General features: G+C 30.6%; 4 protein-coding genes across 5 annotated transcripts; 1 reads left to right on the forward strand and 3 right to left on the reverse strand.

Moving 5' to 3' along the window:
• Nucleotides 1–1,349: 1,349 nt before the first annotated feature.
• Nucleotides 1,350–6,342, forward strand: LOC103864529 (cytochrome P450 705A1). The gene is made up of 2 exons (XM_009142278.2): nucleotides 1,350–5,248; nucleotides 5,491–6,342. Exons 1-2 carry the CDS (start codon nucleotides 4,334–4,336, stop codon nucleotides 6,166–6,168), a joined length of 1,593 nt encoding a protein of 530 aa, XP_009140526.1. The 5' UTR covers nucleotides 1,350–4,333; the 3' UTR covers nucleotides 6,169–6,342.
• Nucleotides 6,343–8,678: 2,336 nt separating this feature from the next.
• Nucleotides 8,679–12,941, reverse strand: LOC103864639 (F-box/kelch-repeat protein At1g64840-like). Its single transcript, XM_033290462.1, has one exon. It carries the CDS (start codon nucleotides 10,340–10,342, stop codon nucleotides 9,224–9,226), a length of 1,119 nt encoding a protein of 372 aa, XP_033146353.1. The 5' UTR covers nucleotides 10,343–12,941; the 3' UTR covers nucleotides 8,679–9,223.
• Nucleotides 12,942–12,965: 24 nt separating this feature from the next.
• LOC103864530 (F-box/kelch-repeat protein At1g64840) lies at nucleotides 12,966–17,032 on the reverse strand. The gene has a single exon (XM_033290461.1). The coding sequence runs from the start codon at nucleotides 14,830–14,832 to the stop codon at nucleotides 13,633–13,635; it is 1,200 nt and encodes a 399-aa protein (XP_033146352.1). The 5' UTR covers nucleotides 14,833–17,032; the 3' UTR covers nucleotides 12,966–13,632.
• Nucleotides 17,033–17,267: 235 nt separating this feature from the next.
• LOC103864531 (transcription factor bHLH66) lies at nucleotides 17,268–20,471 on the reverse strand. 2 transcript variants are annotated; one of them, XM_033290463.1, is made up of 6 exons: nucleotides 19,903–20,471; nucleotides 19,624–19,794; nucleotides 19,407–19,472; nucleotides 18,984–19,049; nucleotides 17,998–18,054; nucleotides 17,268–17,684 (listed from the first exon to the last, which is right to left on the reverse strand). In XM_033290463.1, exons 1-6 carry the CDS (start codon nucleotides 20,197–20,199, stop codon nucleotides 17,310–17,312), a joined length of 1,032 nt encoding a protein of 343 aa, XP_033146354.1. In that variant the 5' UTR covers nucleotides 20,200–20,471; the 3' UTR covers nucleotides 17,268–17,309. The 2 variants fall into 2 exon arrangements, with proteins under 2 accessions (XP_033146354.1, XP_009140529.1); XM_009142281.3 differs by having other exon boundaries at nucleotides 17,268–17,699.
• Nucleotides 20,472–21,126: the final 655 nt, after the last annotated feature.

A 21,126-nucleotide genomic window follows, 5' to 3' on the forward strand; every position in this document is an offset into this window, starting at 1 on the left:
GTTCCATTCTATTTAGGTTTATGGTTAATACTTGGATTTATGATTTATATTTGGGTTCATAGTTTATTAACTATGGTTTAGAGTTTAGTAATTAGGGTTTAGAGTTTCGTATTTATGAGTTGGAATAATGTTTAGTATTTAACGATTGTGGATGTTGTTGCATCCTCCTATACTATTTCGGCGATAAGGAACGGAACACTACGTACATATGTATGTGGTCAATAAACGTGTAACGTGGATGTCATTTTTCTTTCATATGGCATATTCTTAAGTCACTCCTCACCATATATTATTTGTTACGTCATGTTTACCGGGTAACTGTAAGTAGAGAGGGCATAACCGGCTAGTTTTGGATGTATATGTTAGATTATTCATTATGTCAAAATCAATGTTATCTACCTAATTTCACTTCTAAATCTGGTTAGATGGCAAATAAGCCCTTAATAAAATCAACCCACATTATCTTTTACCGTAATGGTAGTCCAGTGATTGCGGCTTGGTGTTTACCCACGTCAGTCCTAGATTTGATTTTGCTTGGAAACTAAATTATCATCACTTGGCTAGTCTGGGTTTGGACTTCGCCCCAAGTGGTTTATATGGTGGATCGTAACATATGATCGGTTCAACCCCTGATATTATTCGGATGGTATTCCAAACTCGAACCAAACAGTGTGGTAGCCATTCCACTCTGTAGCACTAAATGCATTTATCCCGGATCAGCCGATAGGATATTAGGATTTATAATTAAAAAAAAAACATTTTGCACCAAAAAACAAAAGAAAAAAAATTATAATGCACAATGCTTCACCTTGTTGCGCGAACTCCTTGTCTACTATTTTTTTCTCCTTTGCTACAATGAAATGCCTGAAACTATATAACCCGCACACAACTCAGAAATGAATAATCTTAATCTTTTCTTTAAGAAAAAATAATAATCTTAATCTTGGTTAATAAATACTTTTGAATAGTAATACCTTGTTAGCTATAAACTTTTGACGACAACTTTTTGTATAAAATGTAGCTATTTAGCTATAAAATGTCTATAAACCCCCATCCGCAGTAAGATAGATATGGATTGTTACAGAGTTATCATAGATTTTGTTATAACAATATTTTTGTCTCATAGATTTGGTATAATAATAAACAATTAGATCTCGACCCGCGCAACCGCGCGGGTTATTGGTTTTATTTATTTTTATATAAATATTTATTTTTATTTTAAATTGATATATATTATAATATATATGTGTCTATCAGTTTTTAAAACATAATAAGTTTACGGTACATTTTTTTCATTGAATAGATTGTTTCAAATTTTCACGTGTATTAATTTGTATCTTCTTCTATATATATATTTTCGAATTATTATTTTATTATTAAAATCATAACTATATATATAAAGATTAGTAAAATATTATTTTATTTTCATATCCAAAGATACTGTAATATTTCACAAATTTAGAATTTTTTTAAAAAATTAAACTTTTCGGTTCATAGATTTATATTATCGAGTAAATATTTAAACATTAAGTTTTTGTTTAATTTTTAAAATAAACTATATAGTTTAGAATTTGTTTTCATTGGTTTAAGGTAGTAAATATTAATCATTATTAGATAATCTGATTTTTGTTATTTAAAAAAAATCTTTATAATTTTAAAAATTAACATCAATAAATATTTAAATAATTAACATATCAAGGTATAGTATTACAATATTAAAATTATATATATTTAATTTTTACTATCTATAAATTTAATGGATCATCTATTGTTTAAATCTAATTATTGATAGCCCAATAAAAATTTTTGTTAGGCCCAAAATTTAAAAGATAAAATTAGAGATTAAATGTAACATGACTTTCTAGGAATAGGTCTATTAGGTCCATTTTTAAAAAATCACACATGAATCAAAGTTGTGACTTCTGTTTTAATATATAAGATATTTTTCTTTTTTTTTGTTTTGTTGCTAACGACAAATCTTTTAGTTAATAATCATGGTTAATTACGGAAACACCCTATCTAATTCTTTGTTGTTTTTAGTAAACTCGTAATAAACATGATACATTTTCCCCTACGTACATTATATGTTAGTTAGAAAACGTATTACCTGGAAAACGTTATCTTCTAATATGTGTCGGTTGAGAAAGCACTACTTTAATCAACATACCTTTTGAATGATATTTAAAGTGATAGATGAGTGAAAGTCTGGAGATGGGTTGATTCCATCCATTCCTCTCTTCTTCATCTTTCTAATAACTTTCAGAAAACACACACTAACGAACTTGATAGTTGTATCATATATAAAATACGTAGCTTTTACTACAACAATACAATATAAACGAAGTTATATCTTAGTAGATTAGCATGAATGAACTTTTATCATCCGATAATTTTTTTATATTTAAATGAAAAAAACACCATCAAGTTCTTCTTATGTATTACAAATGTTAAGATTTAGATTAATTATTTATTTAGTAAAAATAAATGATTACCATTGTCACTTTGTGATTGATTTCTTCTTGTAATTTCATAACATTTTCATTTTAGAACTATTAATTTTCAATTTTTCATGAGTATTGTATGCAAGCAATATTTGATCTATACTATTACTAGGTGACATTTCTATGCTCATGTACGCATGAATATTAATAAAATAATTAACTTTTAATAATTAACTAATATTCCTTTTATAGACAAAAATAATATTTATTTATATTAAAATTTCAAATAATTTATTAATTTATATACATTAAATTTATGAAAATATTATTTTTAATTATTTATTGTTATTTTAATAAAAAATGTACTTTCATGTATAATTCACATCTATTATTCTAAACTGAAGCACATTTTTGTTCTGATTATAGTAAAACCTGATTAATTTTAGGCTTAATGTTATTAACCGCATTTAGTTTGTTATTTGTTTTAGATTCATAAATATATTTCTAGAAAATTCTATATAACTTTAAATAAGCTGCTTGGAAAAATAAAGAAAGAAATGTTGATCAATTCGGAGTTGTTAACGAACATAAATGATAATATTTTGAAAACTCATTCATGAATATGAAAAAAATATAAAATAAATAATTCTTTAGCAGTTTAATAATTGGTTAATGTTTTCTTTCCTTTTATTTAAAGTTTTAAGTAGTTTAATAATTTATATATGATATTTATAAAGAAGATGTGTAAATATTTTTATGATATCTTAATCAAACATATGATTTTGGGTATAATTTTTCGAATCTGTTTTGTGTTTGTTTTGATGTATATTAGATTACATCAGCTCCTTAGATTAAACAACAAATGTTTCACATTCTAATAAAGTTAAATTTGGATTAACAGTTTTAATTTCATATATATATATATATATGTTATTCATCTTTGATTTATAAATATATATTTAAAAATTATGTAACGTGATATATATAGGTTTGGTACAAAGTTAAGATAAAAAATTGAATTGTTGATCGGTTTGAAGTTCCATAAGCATACCAAACTAACTATCATTCGAAAGTTCAACAATAATAACCAACAATTTAAGTTTTTGATTCCATCAGTTTGACAATGTACAACTGAGATTAAGCAACAATTATAATTATAATTTTGTATTATTCAAACTGACTATTTGGTATTAAGTTGATCTTAACCTAAAACTAAAAACTTTTAGAAACAGAATGATATGAGGTGATTGACACTCATTATTGACAATTTATTTTGTAATTCGATGAAAAATAAAGGAACTACTTTTAAATATTTTAATATCTATTATATTATTAAAAATTTTGTTGATTAAAAATAAAAATTAGAGTTTTGATAACATAAATACTTTGATGACTTATTTATTATAAATTTTCTATTAATATTCTGATTCTTAGAAAATAAAATAAGAAAATTTATTAAGTACCCAGAGACTAGGAAGTGCGTGAATATCCAGAAAGGTATTTAGGGAATCAAACTGCAGCTGAATCCATGGGCAGGCAAGAAACAATCTGGCGAATTTTCAACATCAATCGGTTCGGACCTCCACTTAGTTTCACCCAAGTTTCATCCTGGTCACGTAGTGGCTCCGTTCCATGCCTCATTTTATAGGGAACCTACATAATATATATCAATAAATGGCTATGTTTTCTTTAAAATGCGATATATATATATATATATTACAAATATAATATTTTTGAAAAATAACGTAAGTACTATCCGTAAAAACCTAACTCGATAATATTACAAAATATCTTTTGTGATCTATATAAACCATTATATACTTTCAGATATTTCAACTTATCTCATATAACTGGTTTTAAGGCATTTCCCTCCTCATCGTTTTTGAGCAACAATGACAGCAATGGTCGACCTTGATATTCAAAATTGTTTGATCTTTACTCTCGTATTCCTCTTCCCAACCCTCTTTCTCTTTGTCTTCTTCTTCTTTAAGGAACCAAAGAACAGCTTTGATCTGCCTCCAAGCCCTCCTTCTCTTCCGATCATTGGTCATCTTCACCTTATCATCTCTTCTTCAATGCACAAGTGTTTTCAGAAAATCTCATCCAAGTACGGGCAATTCCTCCATCTCCGCATCTTCCACGTCCCCATCGTTCTCGTCTCCTCTCCCACAGTGGCCTATGAGATCTTCAAGGCTCACGACACGAACGTCTCCTATCGTGGTCCAATTGCTATCGATGAGTGCATTGTGTTTGGTTCTTCTGGCTACATCAGAGCTCCCTCTGGTGATTACTGGAGGTTCATGAAAAAGATCATCATGGCTAAGGCCCTCGGTCCCCAGGCGCTAGAGCGAACACGTGGCGTCCGTTTAGTTGAGCTAGAGAGGTTCCACAGGAACCTGCTGGATAAGGCCATGAAGAAAGAGAGCGTGGAGGTCGGCGAGGAAGCGATGAGACTCGTTAACAACACGCTGGGAAAGATGAGTATGGGAAGTAGTTTCTCAGTGGAGGACAATGACGGTGGGAAAGTGTGTGAACTATCAGTCGCGTTCACTTCCTTGTGCCACAAGTTTTGTGTGGCGCAAGTGTTTCATAAGCCGCTAGAGAAGCTAGGGATCTCATTCTTGAAAAAGGACGTGATGGAGGTTTCACACAGATTTGAAGAACATCTGGAAAAGATTCTTGCGAAATACGAAGAGAAAGTGGAGGAACATCAAGGTGCTGAGTTTATGGATGCATTGTTGGAATCTTATCAAGGCGAAAACGCAGAATATAAGATGACTAGGAAGCAAATTAAGGCGTTATTTGCGGTAACACTTTCATTGAGAATCAAACAAATACCATTATACTCAAGGCCGCATCTGGGGACAGCTGGATGAAATATTGGCTTTGCCCTCCCCTGTCCAAAGTTTTGGAAGTTTTTTACATAAATAAAGACTTCCAAATTATAAAAAAAATATTTTTTTTGATAAAATTACTAAATAAATGTTTATACCCCTGAAATCTCAGATCCGACCATGTTTATACTAAATTAAACAATTTGCTAATGCAGGAGCTTTTCGTTGGAGCAGGTGACTCCTCTTCTTCAACAACACGGTGGGCAATGGCAGAGATCATCAACAACCCTAAGATTCTTGAGAGACTAAGAGAAGAAATCGATTCAGTGGTGGGAAAAAATAGGTTGGTTCAAGAAACTGATCTAACAAATCTACCTTACTTGCAAGCTGTAGTCAAGGAAGCTCTAAGATTGCACCCTGTGGGAGCTGTGGTGCCAAGGGAGTTTCAAGAAGGCTGTACGATAGGAGGGTTCTACATACCGGAGGGAACATCACTTGCTGTTAATTCTTATGCTATCATGAGAGATCCTGATTCTTGGGAAGATCCTTGTAAGTTTAAGCCAGAGAGGTTTCTGACTTCTTCAAGATCATGGAAAGAGGAGGAGAGAAAAGAGCAAGCACTGAAGTTCCTCGCGTTTGGCGCAGGAAGGAGAGGATGTCCTGGATCAAATCTTGGTAGTACTTTTGTAGGAACCGCGGTTGGAGTGATGGTGCAGTGCTTTGATTGGGAAATCGAAGGAGATAAAGTCAACATGGAAGAAGCTTCAGGATTGAGATTCTTTATGGCTTTGGCTAAGCCACTTAAGTGCACTCCTAGTCCTCGAAATATGAACCATTTACCTTCTGATTCAAGAGGTCAGGATTACACTCGGTTTCAATTAGCTAACATATAACTCTATAAAGGTTCAGAAGATCGTTATTACATATGTTACATGCCTTATTTTTGCATTTGTACGTTCATGTTGTTGAATGCATTATGCAAATACCTCCTTAAACATTGTATTTTTTTAAAAAATTATTATTTATCTTGATGTTAATATCGTGACAAAAAAAATCTTGATGTAAATATATTTGCCACTCAGTAAATATTTGGGTAAATTAGTGTATCAGAATATATGGTAATTTTACTTAACAAAAGTGCCATGTACTCAATTAAGAAAGTATCACAAATCAACCACAAAGGTATTTAGGTGTATTTTGATAGATTTAAAAATCCAAACTAAATCTAGTGTTATTGGTTCTATGATTTTAAAATATGTATTGAAATCATGTGTTATTCGTTTAATGATTCATAAATTCTAATTCAAATCAAGTGTTATTCGTTTAATGATTCATAAATTCTAATTTAAATCAAGTGTTATTCAATCATACGGATTTACTAATATATTTGATTTCATAATGGATTTGAATGGATTTGCATGGATTTCTTTGTGAAAAATACAAAGACCCAAATCCGAAGGAAAACCTCCGGATTTGTAAATACTAGTCCGAGAAAATTTGAAAATTTGTATATTTTACTTGGATTTATAAATACTATATGGATTTCTAAATCAATAAAAATATATAAACCAATAACACCTCCTTAGTCAAATCATTTGTCATTTGTGTATTATAATCACTAGATGAGTATTTCTACCAGTGTTCTTAAATCGGTGTACGCCTAGTTGGGAAATCTGACCTAGACAAAATGATTTTTTTTACATTAAAAGAATTAATTTAGACGTTTGCCTAATCAGTAATATCACATAAAACGCTTAATTTCCGCTTATTGATTTCTAAAACATTAAATTTTACATAATCTCAGATTTCATATTTGTTTCTTTGTAATCTGAATGTAAGTTTTGGTTATATATTTCTCTTCTAAAATACAATGTGTTAATCATATTTGGTTTTCTGCTTGCATGTTTCAGCTGAAGAATAGTATTCGGCCCGGCCTTCCTTGTTTTATTTGCCAAGCTTGGTTACAATAAAGATATACAAAATAATTATCTACATGTAAGTTTTGGTTACATATTTCTCTTCACAGATATATACAATGTTTTGATCATATTTTGTTTTTATGCGTGTATGTTTCAGCGGAAGAATATCCGGCTTTCCTTGTTTTGTTTGCTAATTAAGAACAGTTTAACTTTGCACTTGTTACTTGGAAACCATAAACTATGTCAAATAGCAATAAAGATATACATCAAGAGGTCTGAATTAACATTACCGTAGAGATCATTAGCTCAGAAGGAAAGAATTCTGGTCATTGTGTCAAAGATTCTCAGTTTGGATGATCTCGTTGGAAAAAAAACTAATATTATATGTTGTAGTTTCGGATTTTGGGGGATGAAGACTTCGGACCGAACCTCCTAGTAATTCAAAAATAAAAATAAATATGTAATATGGTGAAAGGAGTATTGTCAAACGTGAATTTCATAAGACGGCTAATATGATGGAGTCAGACATGAACCCTCATATATAAGAAGCTAGAATTGTCTACTCAACTCATTTTTACATCATATTTTATTTTGTCAAATATGCTATTACAAATTATGATAATCATTATATAGACAATATTATAGCCGATAATTCTACATGTCCTATGAGGATCCACGTTTAATCATCATCACTCTAAGCCGTCGAGATCCAATCCTGAATCCTTTGAATATTTGTTGATACTAAAATTCATTGGAAAATTGCCACAAATAGCAAATTCGTAGTACCACTTTTCATGTTTACACTAATCACTTTTACCCTCATTTTTAATGAATGGTAAAAGACACTTATACCCTTAGGGTTAACTAATCTAGACTTAGGGTTTAGAGTTGAGAGGCGGGGTAGGGTTTTTGGAATGTGAAATTTAGGATTCTAATAAATAAATATTTAAAAAATAGAAAAAAAAATTTAAAAATAGTTTCAAACATAATTTTCGATTTTCAAAAAGAAATTTGAAAAAAAAAGTAAAAAAATTTCGAAAAAGAAATTCAAAAAAAAAATTTATAAAAAAGTTCGAATTTGAAAAAGTATAATTCGAAAACATAAAAAAAAATTATTTATTTTTTAATATTTTTTATATTTTTTTATTTAAATAATGATTTATTATATATATAAATAACAAGGATATAATAGTCTCTTGCCACTTAATGAAGAAAGTATTTTTGAAAATGTCCTTGTAATAGTGGTAAAAATGAAAAATGGTAACATGAAAATAGTAAACATGTAATTTCCCCAAATTCATTTAACCCCATATATATTTTCCTAAACTATCGTTCGCTTAAAACTAAAGTATCTAAAACAAGTAAATAACCACAAATAATATTCGAAAATTGTAAAAAAAAGACACAGAAAAACCCGAAGTCGTAGCCATCCTCCACTCAAATATTTAAAATGAACCTATTTTCATGTTAACTTTTGGTATTTGGTCATACACTATTCAAGTTTATATACCGTATATTATTCTATTTTTGAACTTTGAGTTGATATTTTTACATAAATTTAAATATGTACTCAAATTAAACCCACAAAAGTTCGATTAGAACATTAACCAAAATTTTAAAAATATCCAAATGACATTTAAATCTTTAACACAAAAAAAAACTAAATAAATTTGAAATTAACTCAAACGTCAATCCCTAAAAATAACTGAAAAAATAGATCAGCCATGAAACAAAAAAAAAAGTTGACAAGGTCTACTTACAGGTTCATATTTCATTGTGTAAGCACATTTATTAGAGCAATAGTTTATTAAAATGTATAATTTTATATATTTGGAGATATTTTGAGAGAATTCTCTCATGATTTTGAGATCTCTTTAATATACTAAAACAAGAATCATGAAAAAAATTATATTAAACTGATAAAAAAAAAACAACAGATGAGTAAGTCCAATAGAAAACATTGTTTTCAATTTCAAGAAATAAAAACAACACCAACAGATGACCAAGTCCAATGTAAACTTTCTACCGCTTAGTGTTCAACGCGGAAATTCACCACGGGAGATGTACTGAGGATCGTCACACGATTCTCTCCTGAGAACCTCCAACAGTTGAGATCATCTTCCTCTCTTCCTGTATCCACTCCATATTTATAGACGTATGTTCCATTGTATAGCTCATTTGTGAACAGAATTGAGTTCCCACTCACACCACAACCATCAGGAAGCTCCTTAGCCGAGCATGAGACATTTCCCTGCTGTCTTATAAATAACACACGGTCTCCTAAGTCACTGACCTCAACCCATAGATCACTTTCCTCATGTAGCCTACTCACTTTGCATGTAAACCGACACAAATTTGATACCCTAGAATAAGAGCCGAATTTCTCAACCAGGAAAAGTTCGTCATCATTGCCACATGGCACCAGATATACTAGCGAGCACGTATGATTCAGGGGCATCACGTCAGTCAGGTGCAAGAGAGGATCGATACTGAAAGTATATATCATAGTCATACCCGCATGATTGGTTACATAAAACCTGCGTCTGAAAGTTACTATATTGTCAGATGAAGGAGCTTTGAATCCCATAACCAGCTCCCACTTCATTTCAGAACTTCTTAACGCCAACAAAAATCTACCGAAGCTGAGAAGCACAATGAATTCTTCTCTTCCCTCCTTGTGTAGGGGAAGAAAAGCTAGGCTTCTGTACTCTTTAGAATCACAACTGATTCTGTACTGATGGCCAAGAGGGAAGATCTGGCCGTCACGCATGTTCATCAAAGTTGGATCAGATCCTGGGATCTTCGCTTTCACTGAACACTGAATAGGAGATGGAAGTTCTGTCTGATCCTCCGACTCATCTCGGCCTATCCCTCCTAGAAAATACTCAGAAGCCGAGGCAGGAGGAGGAGTTTGGACTCGAAAGAGGAACAAAGGGATCTTCTCAAGGGTGCACAAGTCTTTGCTTTCGCTAGGGAAGTTGGCGAAGGAAGGAAGAGAGTAACTTTGGCGGCGTAACATGCAAGGAAAGGAAAATGTGGATCGCCACGAGTTGGAAACAGAACGAGCATGAACAATATCGAAACAGTCCTCCACATTCTCGGATATAATGTTCAGTAGCTCCTCTGGTAGAAGAGACCAGTCTGCCATCACGGATGATGATGATGATGATGTCTTCTATTTTGTTGCAGATTCTAGAATCTGGAAAAAAAAAAAGAATTCTTAGGGTTTTACTAAATTTCTTAACGTATATGAGCACAAATGGTTTTTATCATAACAATCTACTATCCCAAACTGATCCGAGATTACTACAACAATAAGATTTGCCATTAAACAATGAAAACATCGTATCAAATCCAACACTAAGAGATACTGTAAAAGAGAACCTAGTTTTTACGTACCAAACAAACTGGACCAGAAGTCTTAGAGTCTTCGAAAGTTAGAAGTCAGACAAGATCTCTCCGTAATATAAATAAAAAAAGTCGAGAAGTAGATATTGATGAAGAGGATGGTTTCTTCCCTTCATACTAATTTGGTAACCCGGAAGTCAAATGTAGTGTTTATTACAACGTTATCTTATCTTATTAACATATATTAAAAAACTTATTGGCATGACTATCAACTAAAATTACATATTAAAAACTTTTATCACTTAGATTTTATATATAATATTAACATAAAGATAGAAATTTAAACAAATTTGGAACTAAAAAAATCTTTCAAAAAGGAAACAAAAGATATGTAAGTATTATATGAAGGAAACAAACTATTAGAAAAGTAAATAAATATTTCCCAACTAAATTAGATAATTCAGCAATTATTAATTTGACAATATTATAATTATTCACTCAAATATTTTATATATCATTAATATACATATATATATATAATAAAACATTATGTTATGAAATAAATATTATTTTTAATTTATGTGAATTTCTTAGCACCACCTATAATTAGTTTAGTCAAATCATTTGTCATTTTTGTATTATAATTTATAATCACTAGATGAGTATTTCTACCAGTGTTCTTAAATTGGTCTACGTGTACGCCTAGTTGGGAAATCTGAACGAAATGATTTTTTTTTACACTAAAAGAATTAATTTAGACGTTTGCCTAATCAGTAATATCGTATAAAACGCTTAATTTTTGCTTATTGATTTCTAAAACATTAAATTTTATATAATCTCAGATTTCATATTTGTTTCTTTGTAATCTGAATATAAGTTTTGGTTACATATTTCTCTTTAAAATTACAATGTTTTAATCATATTTGTTTTTCTGCTTGCATGTTTCAACTGAAGAATAGTGTCCGGCTCGGTCTTCCTTGTTTTGTTTGCCAAGCTTGGTTACAACAAAGATATAAAACGTATTTATCTACATGTAAGTTTTGGTTACATATTTCTTTTCGCAGATATATACAATGTTTTGATAATATTTGTTTTCCTTCTTGCATGTTTCAGCTGAAGAATAGTATCCGGCTTTTCTTTTTTGTTTGCTAAGAATGGTTTTAACTTTGCAGTTGTTACTTGACCACCATAAACTAAGTTAAATAGCAAGAAAGATATACACCATGAAGTTTGGGTTTCGAGTTCTATAAAAGACATTATTATGAAAATTAATGGAGAAAATACTTAGAAAAGACCTACAGTAAGACACAAAAAGTATCAATAAACGTGAATTTCATAGGACAATTCATGTGATACATTAAAAGTGAACCTTCATAAGATAGATAGAATTGTCAGATGTAAAACAATAAAGGAATATATAATATATTGCCTACTTATGTTGAAAGTCGTCTGGAACGCATGAGTTTTGGTAAAAATCAGAACACATGAGGAGGAAACTAACTAATTCATACTTTATTTACATCATCTATTTACTAACATCTCCAACTTTGTTGACAAGATCGGGCGAGGTGGGGGGGGGGGTGGTTTAGTAGGCTGGGTCACAAATCGGAACTTTGCATTTAAATAGTACTAGATTATGACATGTGCACCCGCACGGGTGTTTACTTTATCTTTTATATAAATATATATTTGTTGTAAGTAGACAGTGTTATATTATTATTTTTTATTAAATGTTATTTTGTTTTTTCTTATAAGTATAATATATTATATTTTTTAAAATGGGTTGCTAATTATTTTTCATGTCACAATTATATATCACATATGTGTCATTATATAATTAATCATATTTTATATGTACCCTTATATAATTAATAGTATTTTATATGTATCATCATATAAATAATCATATATATTATATTTTTAAAAATTAATGTGAAATTTAAAACCATATTTAAGTTGGTGTTTGAAATTGGGGTTTGTATTGTATTTTTCTTATATATATTTAAAGCAATTTTATAATGTTTTGTTGGATAATAGTTTAGTAAAAATCAGTTTTTGAATAGATGTATATTTTGATCAATTTTTGATATAAAACAATTTTAAATTAATATTTTGTTTGAAATATGTATATAAAGTTTAAATTTTGTTTTATGACTATTTTAGACAAAAGATGTTTTTAGGTAATTAGATTGGGGTAATTTCATATATTTTAAAGTTGGTCTAGATATATAGTTTCTCATAACATAATGAACTTCCAATTTTTTTTAATAACATAAATTTATTACTTTTTTTCTTAATATACTGCTACCAATATTTACAAACAATATTATATTCTTTTGATTACTCCTAAACATATTTCCAAACACTTTCTAAAGATACTTTTATTTTAATAAGATAGATACTTTAGTGGCTTGTATTTGTACTAGATCCAATCAAGTACTTTGTTAGTCAAGCACTTGTCTATATTTTAAAATATTTGGAAGTTGTTTGGTAATATTTGATATTTTAATTTAAAATTTTAATATGAAATGTACGAAAACTTATAAGTATATTTAAATTTGGAATAAATACTTTTATTTTCATATACTTGCTACTCTATCTAGTTCGTTCAAGTAATTTTCTGTAGTGTGTCATTAAATATCTAAAACTAATATTCTTTTTGATTTTTATTATAGTGCAGTAGTAAAAAAATTATTTTAATGGGTAATACATATTTTTAGAGCCAACAACAACGCCAACTAATAAAACAAATAACGGGCCGATCATTTGAAAAAGTCGTGATACTTGATTTATTTTTGCATATATTAAACTTTGTGGACTTGTTTCTTGAATTAACAACGCCGAACACTTAATTTTTCAAGGGTACAAATCAAGTAGCACATATAAACCAAGTAACAAGTATCGACGTCCTGCCCTAACGTTTAGAACTAAAATAGTAAAATATACTAAAACAAGAATCATGAAAAAATTAACCTTAATTATTAAAAACAAAACCAACAGATGACTAAGTCCAATAAAAAAAACATTGTTTTCAACAAATAAAAAACAACACCAACATATGACGAAGTCCAATGTAAAATTTCTACCCGCTTAGTGTTCAACACGGAAACTCACCACGGGAGATGTACTGAGGATAGTCACACGATTCTCTCCTGAGAAATTCCAACAGTTGATATCATCTTCCCCTCTTCCTGTATCCACTCCATATTTATAGACGTATGTTCCATTGTCTAGCTCATTTGTGAACAGAATTGAGTTCCCACTCACACCACAACCATCAGGAAGCTCCTTAGCCGAGCATGAGACATTTCCCTGCTGTCTTATAAATAACACACGGTCTCCTAAGTCACTGACCTCAACCCATAGATCACTTTCCTCATGTAGCCTACTCACTTTGCATGTAAACCGAGAAAAATCTATTACATTATTATAAAAAGAGAGGAATTTCTCAACCATGAAAAGTTCGTCATCATTGCCACATGGCACCAGATATTTTAGCGAGCCCACATTATTCAGGGGCATCAAGCGAGTCATGCGCAACGAGAAAGGATCTATCCTGAAAGTATAGATCTTAGTCAAACTCGTATCACGAACGGTTACATAAAACCTGCGTCTGAAAGTTACTATATCGTCAGATAAAGGAGTTCTGAATCCCATAACCAGCTTCCACTTCATTTCAGAACTTCTTAACCCCAAAAAAAAGCTACTGAAGCCGAGAAGCACAATGAATTCTTCTCTTCCCTCCTGGTTTAGCTGAAGAAAAGCTACGCTTCTGTAGTCTTTAGAATCACAACTGATTCTGTACTGATGGCCAAGAGGGAAGATCTGGCCGTCACGCATGTTCATCAAAGTTGGCTCGTATCCTGGGATCTTCACTTTCACTGAACACTGAACAGGAGATGGAAGCTCTGTCAGATCCTCTGACTCATCTCGGCCTATCCCTCCTAGCAAATACTCAGAAGCCGAGGCAGGAGGAGGAGTTTGGACTCGAAAGAGGAACAAAGGGATCTTCTCAAGGGTGCACAAGCCTTTGCTTTCGCTAGGGAAGTTGACGAAGGAAGGAAGAGAGTAACTTTGGCGGCGTAACATGCAAGGAAAGGAAAATGTGGATCGCCACGAGTTGGAAACAGAACGAGCATGAACAATATCGAAACAGTCCTCCACATTCTCGGATATAATGTGCAGTAGCTCCTCTGGCAGACGAGACCAGTCTGGCATCATGGAAACGGATGATGATGATGATGATGATGATGATGATGATGTCTTCTTTTTTATTGCAGATTGTAGCATGGTTGTTGATGATAAGCTGCGATTAAAGAATCTGAAAATAAATAAATAGAATTCTTAGGGTTTTACTAAAGTTGTAAACATATCGAGCACAGATGGTTTATATCTTAACACTCTACGATCCAAAACCGATCCGAATTTACTACAGAAATGAGATTTGCCATTAAACAATGAAAACGTCGTATCAAATCCAATACTAAAAGATAAAAAAGAGAACCTAGTTTTACGTACCAAACAACTGGACCAAAAGTCTTAGAGCCTTAGAAGTCAGACAAGATCTCTCCTTAAACAAAAAAAAAAGGTCGAGAAGTAGCTATTGATGAAGAGGAGGGTTTCTTCCCCTCGTGCTATTTTGGTAACCCGGAAGTCAAATGTAGTGTTTATTACAACCTTATCTTATTACGTAAGAAGTAAGTAAATAACATAAGGTCATACGTGGTGTCAAGTAATTGGCATGATTGTAGACGTATATATTAAGTATATCAACTAAAATTAAATATTAAAAAATTTTACCACTAATATTAACATAAAGATAGAAATTTAAACAAATTTGGAATTTAAAAAAAAAATCTTTCAAAAACTAAACAAAAGATATGTATAATATTATATGAAGGAAACAAACTTTTTAAAAAGTAAATAATTATTCACAAACTAAATTAGATAATTCTGTAATTATTAATTTTAAAATATTATAATTATTCACTCAATCTTTCAAATATCCTTAATATATATAAAGTAAAAAAAATATTTTGGATATAAATATTATTTTTAATTTATGTGAATTTCTTAACACCACCTATAATTAGTTTAGCCGAATCGTTTGTCATTTGTGTATTATATTCACTATATGAGTATTTTTACCAGTGTTCTTAAATCGGTCTAGGAGTATGCTTAATCTGGAAATCTGACTTCGACTAAATAATTTTTTTATGCTAAAAGAATTAATTTAGACATCCGTCTAATCAACAATCTCTTATAAAAAGGCTTAGCTGCCACTTAATGATTTATGAAACATTAATTTTTATATATTCTCAGATTTCATATTCATTTCTTTGTAATCTAAATGTAAATTTTGGTTACGTATTTCTCTTCCAAAATACAATGTTTTAATCATATTTGTTTTTCTTCTTGCATGTTTCAGCTGAAGAATAGTATCCGGCCAAGCCTTCCTTGTTTTGTTTTCCAAGCTTGGTTACAACAAAGATATACAACATAATTATCTACATGTTAGTTTTATTAGTTACATATTTCTCTTTACAGATATATACAATGTTTTGATTATATTTGTTTTTCTGCTTGTATGTTTCAGCTGAAGAATATTGGCCTTCCTTTTTTTGTTTGCTAAGAACAGTTTAACTTTACGGTTGTTACTTGGAAACCATAATCTATGTCAAATAGCAATAAAGATATACATCAGGATGTATGGATTTTGAGATCTGTAGCATTACCATAGATCATTAGTTCAATTAGAAAGAATTCTGGTCATTGTGTCAAAGGTTCTCAGTTTGAATAATCTCCTTGGGACAAAACTAATATTATATGATGTAGTTTCGGGTTTTGGAATATTAGAGCTTCGGACCAAACCTTCTAATAAATTAAAAACAAAAACAAAAAGAAATATGTAGCATGGTGAAAGGAATATCGTTAAACGTAAATTTCATAGGACGGCTAATGTGATACAGTTAGACGTGAACCCTCATATATAACAAAGCTAGAATCGTTGAACGTAAAATAATATTTTTCATAATTTATAATATCATAATTATCCAGTGTTAAAAAAGATATGCAACATCATAATTTCCTATTTATATTGTTATAGAGAGTCTCCTATAACGCATGAGTTTTGGTAAAAAAAACACCACAGGAGGAGGAAACTAACTAATTCATACTTTATGTATTCAAACTCACTTTTACATCATATTTTATTTTGTCAAATATACTATTACAAATTAGAAGAATCATAGACGATATTACAACCGATAATTCTACATGTTTTATGAGGATCCACATTTAATCATCATCAACCTGAGCCGCCGGCCGTATGAGATTCAATCCTGAACCCTTTGAATTTGTTGATACTAAAATTCATTTAACCCCATATATATTTTCCTAAACTATCGTTCGCTTAAAACTCTAATTTTTGCATATATTTTGAACATAAGTTCTTTGTTCTTTGTTTGACACAAACCAATCAGATCATGTAGTTATGTTATTTATAATATTTGACAATTGTAGTTTACGTTAACCGACTTTATTATATAAAACATAGGTATATTTAAAGGGGAAAATGTAATGTGGTTTTGTAGTAGCAAGTAAAAGAACCAAAAAATTTAGCAAAAAAAAAAAGAAAAGTAAAAGAACCAAAACTCTACGAGAAATATGGCATCGTTGAGAGAGTACACATCAAAAAAACACCCACTTTTTATGTTTTGTTTTGGTATCTCTTTGCATAACCCCAAAAGTAAAAAAGAGAATGGTTATCACGGCTTCGAAATGGTTACCGCCTCTTTGACGGCGATAGACGACGATCCCTCAGGCATGCCGTTACCGTTGCTATTTAACTTCAACGTGTTCATTGTCTGTACGGTCTTGCCGGATAGATTGGAAGAAGAAGGGCTACCTCCGACATCGGCAGCTCCAGGGATCAAAGAGTTACGCGTGTGGCTCGTGGCGGTTGAGATGGCAGTGGCTAAAGATATAGGCATGAGACAAAGACCTTTTCCTTGAAGGTATTGCATCGCCGAGCCCATGTCTTCTTCCATTAGCTTCGCCACTTGATGCTCCGTCATCGTCAAGCCGTCGTTGGAGTTTCCGGTAGGCTGGTTACCCCCGGCGACGGCGGATGACGCGCTCTCGTGGGACCCACCTGCCTGAAAAAATATAAATAAACACATTTCAAAATAAAATTAAAAGATAAAGACAAAAAGGTTAAACCCTAAGTAGTTATAGTTGGCACGCATGTTTTCTCTTTAGTCTTTTCGCTGTTTTGAACTTCTTGCAAGACTTATCTATTTTTCACAAAAATATACGCAACGCAGAACATATCTAACTATATGAGAAATGCACTGTTAGGCAAAATTTATATGATATATTTCTTAATTATCTCCATTAACTTGGATGCTAATTACTAGATATTTTGAAAGGAGGAGCTGTAGTGAAATTAATTACCTCAGAGATTTGAGAAGAAACATAAGCAGCACCACCTAATCTGCTCATGCTCAGAACCTAAAACGCAATAATTTAATTCAAAACCGGATTAGTACACCGACTCACTATTATTTAATCTAAAGAAATACAGTAGAACCACTATAAATTAATAATGTTGGGAATTTAAAATTTTATTAATTTATAGAAATATTAATTTACAAAAGTTTTTTTATTTAGATATTTTATTTTAAGATATATTTATTTTACGATAAGAAAAATATTTGATTTTAGTGTATAAAAATTAAGTGATATTATTTGAAATTTGAAATTTATATTAAATTATTAAAATATTTGGTGTATATAATATATATTGCATATAACTTAAATGTAGTTTTAGATATAATATTACTAAATCTCATCAAAAATATATTAATTGTTAAGAAAATATAAAGATAATTTCAACGTGATTATAAAAGAATAAAATATAATAATAAGTTTTTTACTTATATAAAATATGTATAAATATAAATTTATAATTTATAATTATAATGGAATCATATATTTACACAGAATTTTCTAAAAAATTATTATCTTGTTATTTTATCGATTTATGTCAAATTTTGAACATGTCCAAATTAGAACCGGTAAAATTTATTAATTTAAATAATTTATTAATTTATTGAAGATTAATAATAAAGGTTATACTGTATACATTAAGCAAGACGTGTAGATGACAAACTAGAATAATAATTAAAGGAGAGGGAGCATAAGGAATTTTAGTTGCAGAGGCCCATATTTGATTAACTGCTATGTAAATAGTGTAAATACGTCAGCTTTTCTTTTTGTCTAATATGTCAACTACTACTAGACAAAGAAAGAATCTTCCATCAATACTGAAGTGAGTATGATAAATCGTAAATTTAGTTTCTAAAAAAAAAAGATTATATCTTGTTCTATGAAACCAAATGAAATTATGAGTGTAAGAGAAATATAAAAGAGAGATTCACCTTGACTTGGAGTTGTAAGAACTTAACATAATCTATAATCTCATCGAGCATCGATGCCTTGTCTGTCTGCCAATTATTATTTATGTAAATACACAAAAAACAATCTGTCAGAACTGAGATCCTAACATATTTATTACTGCATTAATTAGCTTTGTTATTGTAGCCTAATTAATAATCTGATCAGTGTTTAATCATTTGACTGATATTTTTGTATTTAGAGTGTAAACCACCAATTATATTAGAATGAAAAAACAAAAAAAAAACTAATTTTACTTGCTAAACCCCCATATTGGGATAAATTGTATTTTTCCATAATAATGATATTGGATCAATGCATATTCAATCAGAGTAGGGAATTAGATTTTAAATGATCGATTATCTTTAATATATAAAAACAACCTGAAAATGAATTAAATAAAATACCTTATTGCCGTTAGGAACAAGTTCTTGAAGAGCTTTCATTCTCTCCGCAATTCTCTCTCTCCGTAACTGCCCCATAAAACAATTTTCAGAAAATAGTAAAAAAGATTTAAACTTTTCTTCTCAAAATTAAAAATGTCTACGCCTTTCTCGGTAACAGATACGAGTTAATGCAACGAAAAACATTCAGGATAAAAAATGATTAAAAAATAGTTCGAACCCTCTCGGCGATACTGTGAGGATCAGTAGCTTGACCTCTCCTAGCTCGGACTTTAGTCCTACTATGGGACGGAGACACCGCAGTACCACCAGTATCTGTCGACGCACTCGCTTGCTGTTGTGGTTGCCTTTGCGTTTGGCCTTGTTGGTGCATCGGTCCACCTCCCGACCCCTAAATTCATCATAAATATCCATCAAGATCGGTTGCCCAAAAAAAAAATCCATCAAGATCGAAACCTAGAGAGCGAGAGAGAGAGAGAGATTTGTTTAGGTTTATTACCTGAGGGATGTGGAAAGGAAGAGATCTGGTGGCGGCGAAGCCATTGTAAAGAGCATGGGCGGAGGAGCCATCAACGTTGTCGTTTTGCTGATGAGATGATAAAGGCATCATCATGATCTGTTGATTCCTCGAGTCCACGAAGCCATCAGAGGGAGGAGGCTGAGGACCTTGAGTTTCGTCCACCGAGGGCCATGGAGCGGAGGCAAAGATGTGGTTTAGGAAGTCTTCGTGGTCGAAAGTAGTCGCCGGAGTTTGCATATGGGAAGAAGTTGAAGGAGTTAGAAGGGAGTCCATCATCTTCCACACTTTTTCTTCGGAGGAAGGAGTTGTAAATGTTGAGAGGTTGAGCTTAACTATTATAAAGAGAAACTAGATTTTGATCCGTGCCTCGGAGCGGATGCATTTTTAAAAAAATATGATGTTATTTTTTTTTTATGTCATTAATTAGGGGTGGACAAAAAATTCAAATTCAAAGATCCGAACAGATCCCAATCCGAATAAGTAGTACCAAATCCGAACTGAAATTGATTAAATATCCGAATCATTCAAAATTTTGGTATTTGAAGAATTGAAATCTAATCCGATCCGAACCGAAGTATTTTGGGTACCCAAAATAGATTTATATACTTATATATATTAATTATTTTTAGATTTAATATATATAAAAACATCCAGAATATATATGATACTTTTAAGTTCGTTTAAATACTTAAAAATATATACAAATAATCAAACGTAAATATCTAAAATAGTTAAAATATACTCAAAACTCCAAAGATACTTAAATAATTATTAATTTTCTATCCAAATATTTAAACCAAACCAATTTATATGTTAAGTTAGATACTCTGATATATTTTATTTAAATTTATATGTAATATATTCTATTGCTTATATATTTTTAAAAACATTAAAGAATATAATAAATTTCATTTTTTTAAAAATAATTTAAATTAGTTTTCCAAATCTGAACCGAACACGAAATCCCAAACATACCCGAAAACGAACCCGAACGACCACCCCTAATCACTATTATATATTCTATATGTGTCATCATAGGTTACAAAAATATGTGTTATCATATAATTAATCTTATTTTATACAAACCATCAATTAATTAATCTTATAATTAAAAATATTTACTAACATATTTTCCAATAACCATTATAAAAATGTTTTCAATACATATAAAAAAAAATACAATACAAAGCTCAATTTCAAACA

The sequence above is a fragment of the Brassica rapa genome, chromosome A04 (genome assembly GCF_000309985.2).
Source record: "Brassica rapa cultivar Chiifu-401-42 chromosome A04, CAAS_Brap_v3.01, whole genome shotgun sequence".
In the NCBI taxonomy this organism is placed as follows: Eukaryota; Viridiplantae; Streptophyta; class Magnoliopsida; order Brassicales; family Brassicaceae; genus Brassica; species Brassica rapa.

Bases quoted from the DNA above. Each gene is read 5' to 3' on its own strand.
- LOC103864531 (XM_009142281.3), bottom strand. From the start codon at position 20,199: ATGATGGACTCCCTTCTAACTCCTTCAACTTCTTCCCATATGCAAACT. The intron at 19,050-19,406 runs GTATTTTATTTA...AATAATTGGCAG, and splicing joins TTGTTCCTAACGGCAATAAG to ACAGACAAGGCATCGATGCT. The intron at 18,055-18,983 runs GTGAATCTCTCT...ATTGCGTTTTAG, and splicing joins TCTTACAACTCCAAGTCAAG to GTTCTGAGCATGAGCAGATT.
- LOC103864530 (XM_033290461.1), bottom strand. From the start codon at position 14,832: ATGCTACAATCTGCAATAAAAAAGAAGACATCATCATCATCATCATCA.
- LOC103864639 (XM_033290462.1), bottom strand. From the start codon at position 10,342: ATGGCAGACTGGTCTCTTCTACCAGAGGAGCTACTGAACATTATATCC.
- LOC103864529 (XM_009142278.2), top strand. From the start codon at position 4,334: ATGACAGCAATGGTCGACCTTGATATTCAAAATTGTTTGATCTTTACT. The intron at 5,249-5,490 runs GTAACACTTTCA...TTGCTAATGCAG, and splicing joins AAATTAAGGCGTTATTTGCG to GAGCTTTTCGTTGGAGCAGG.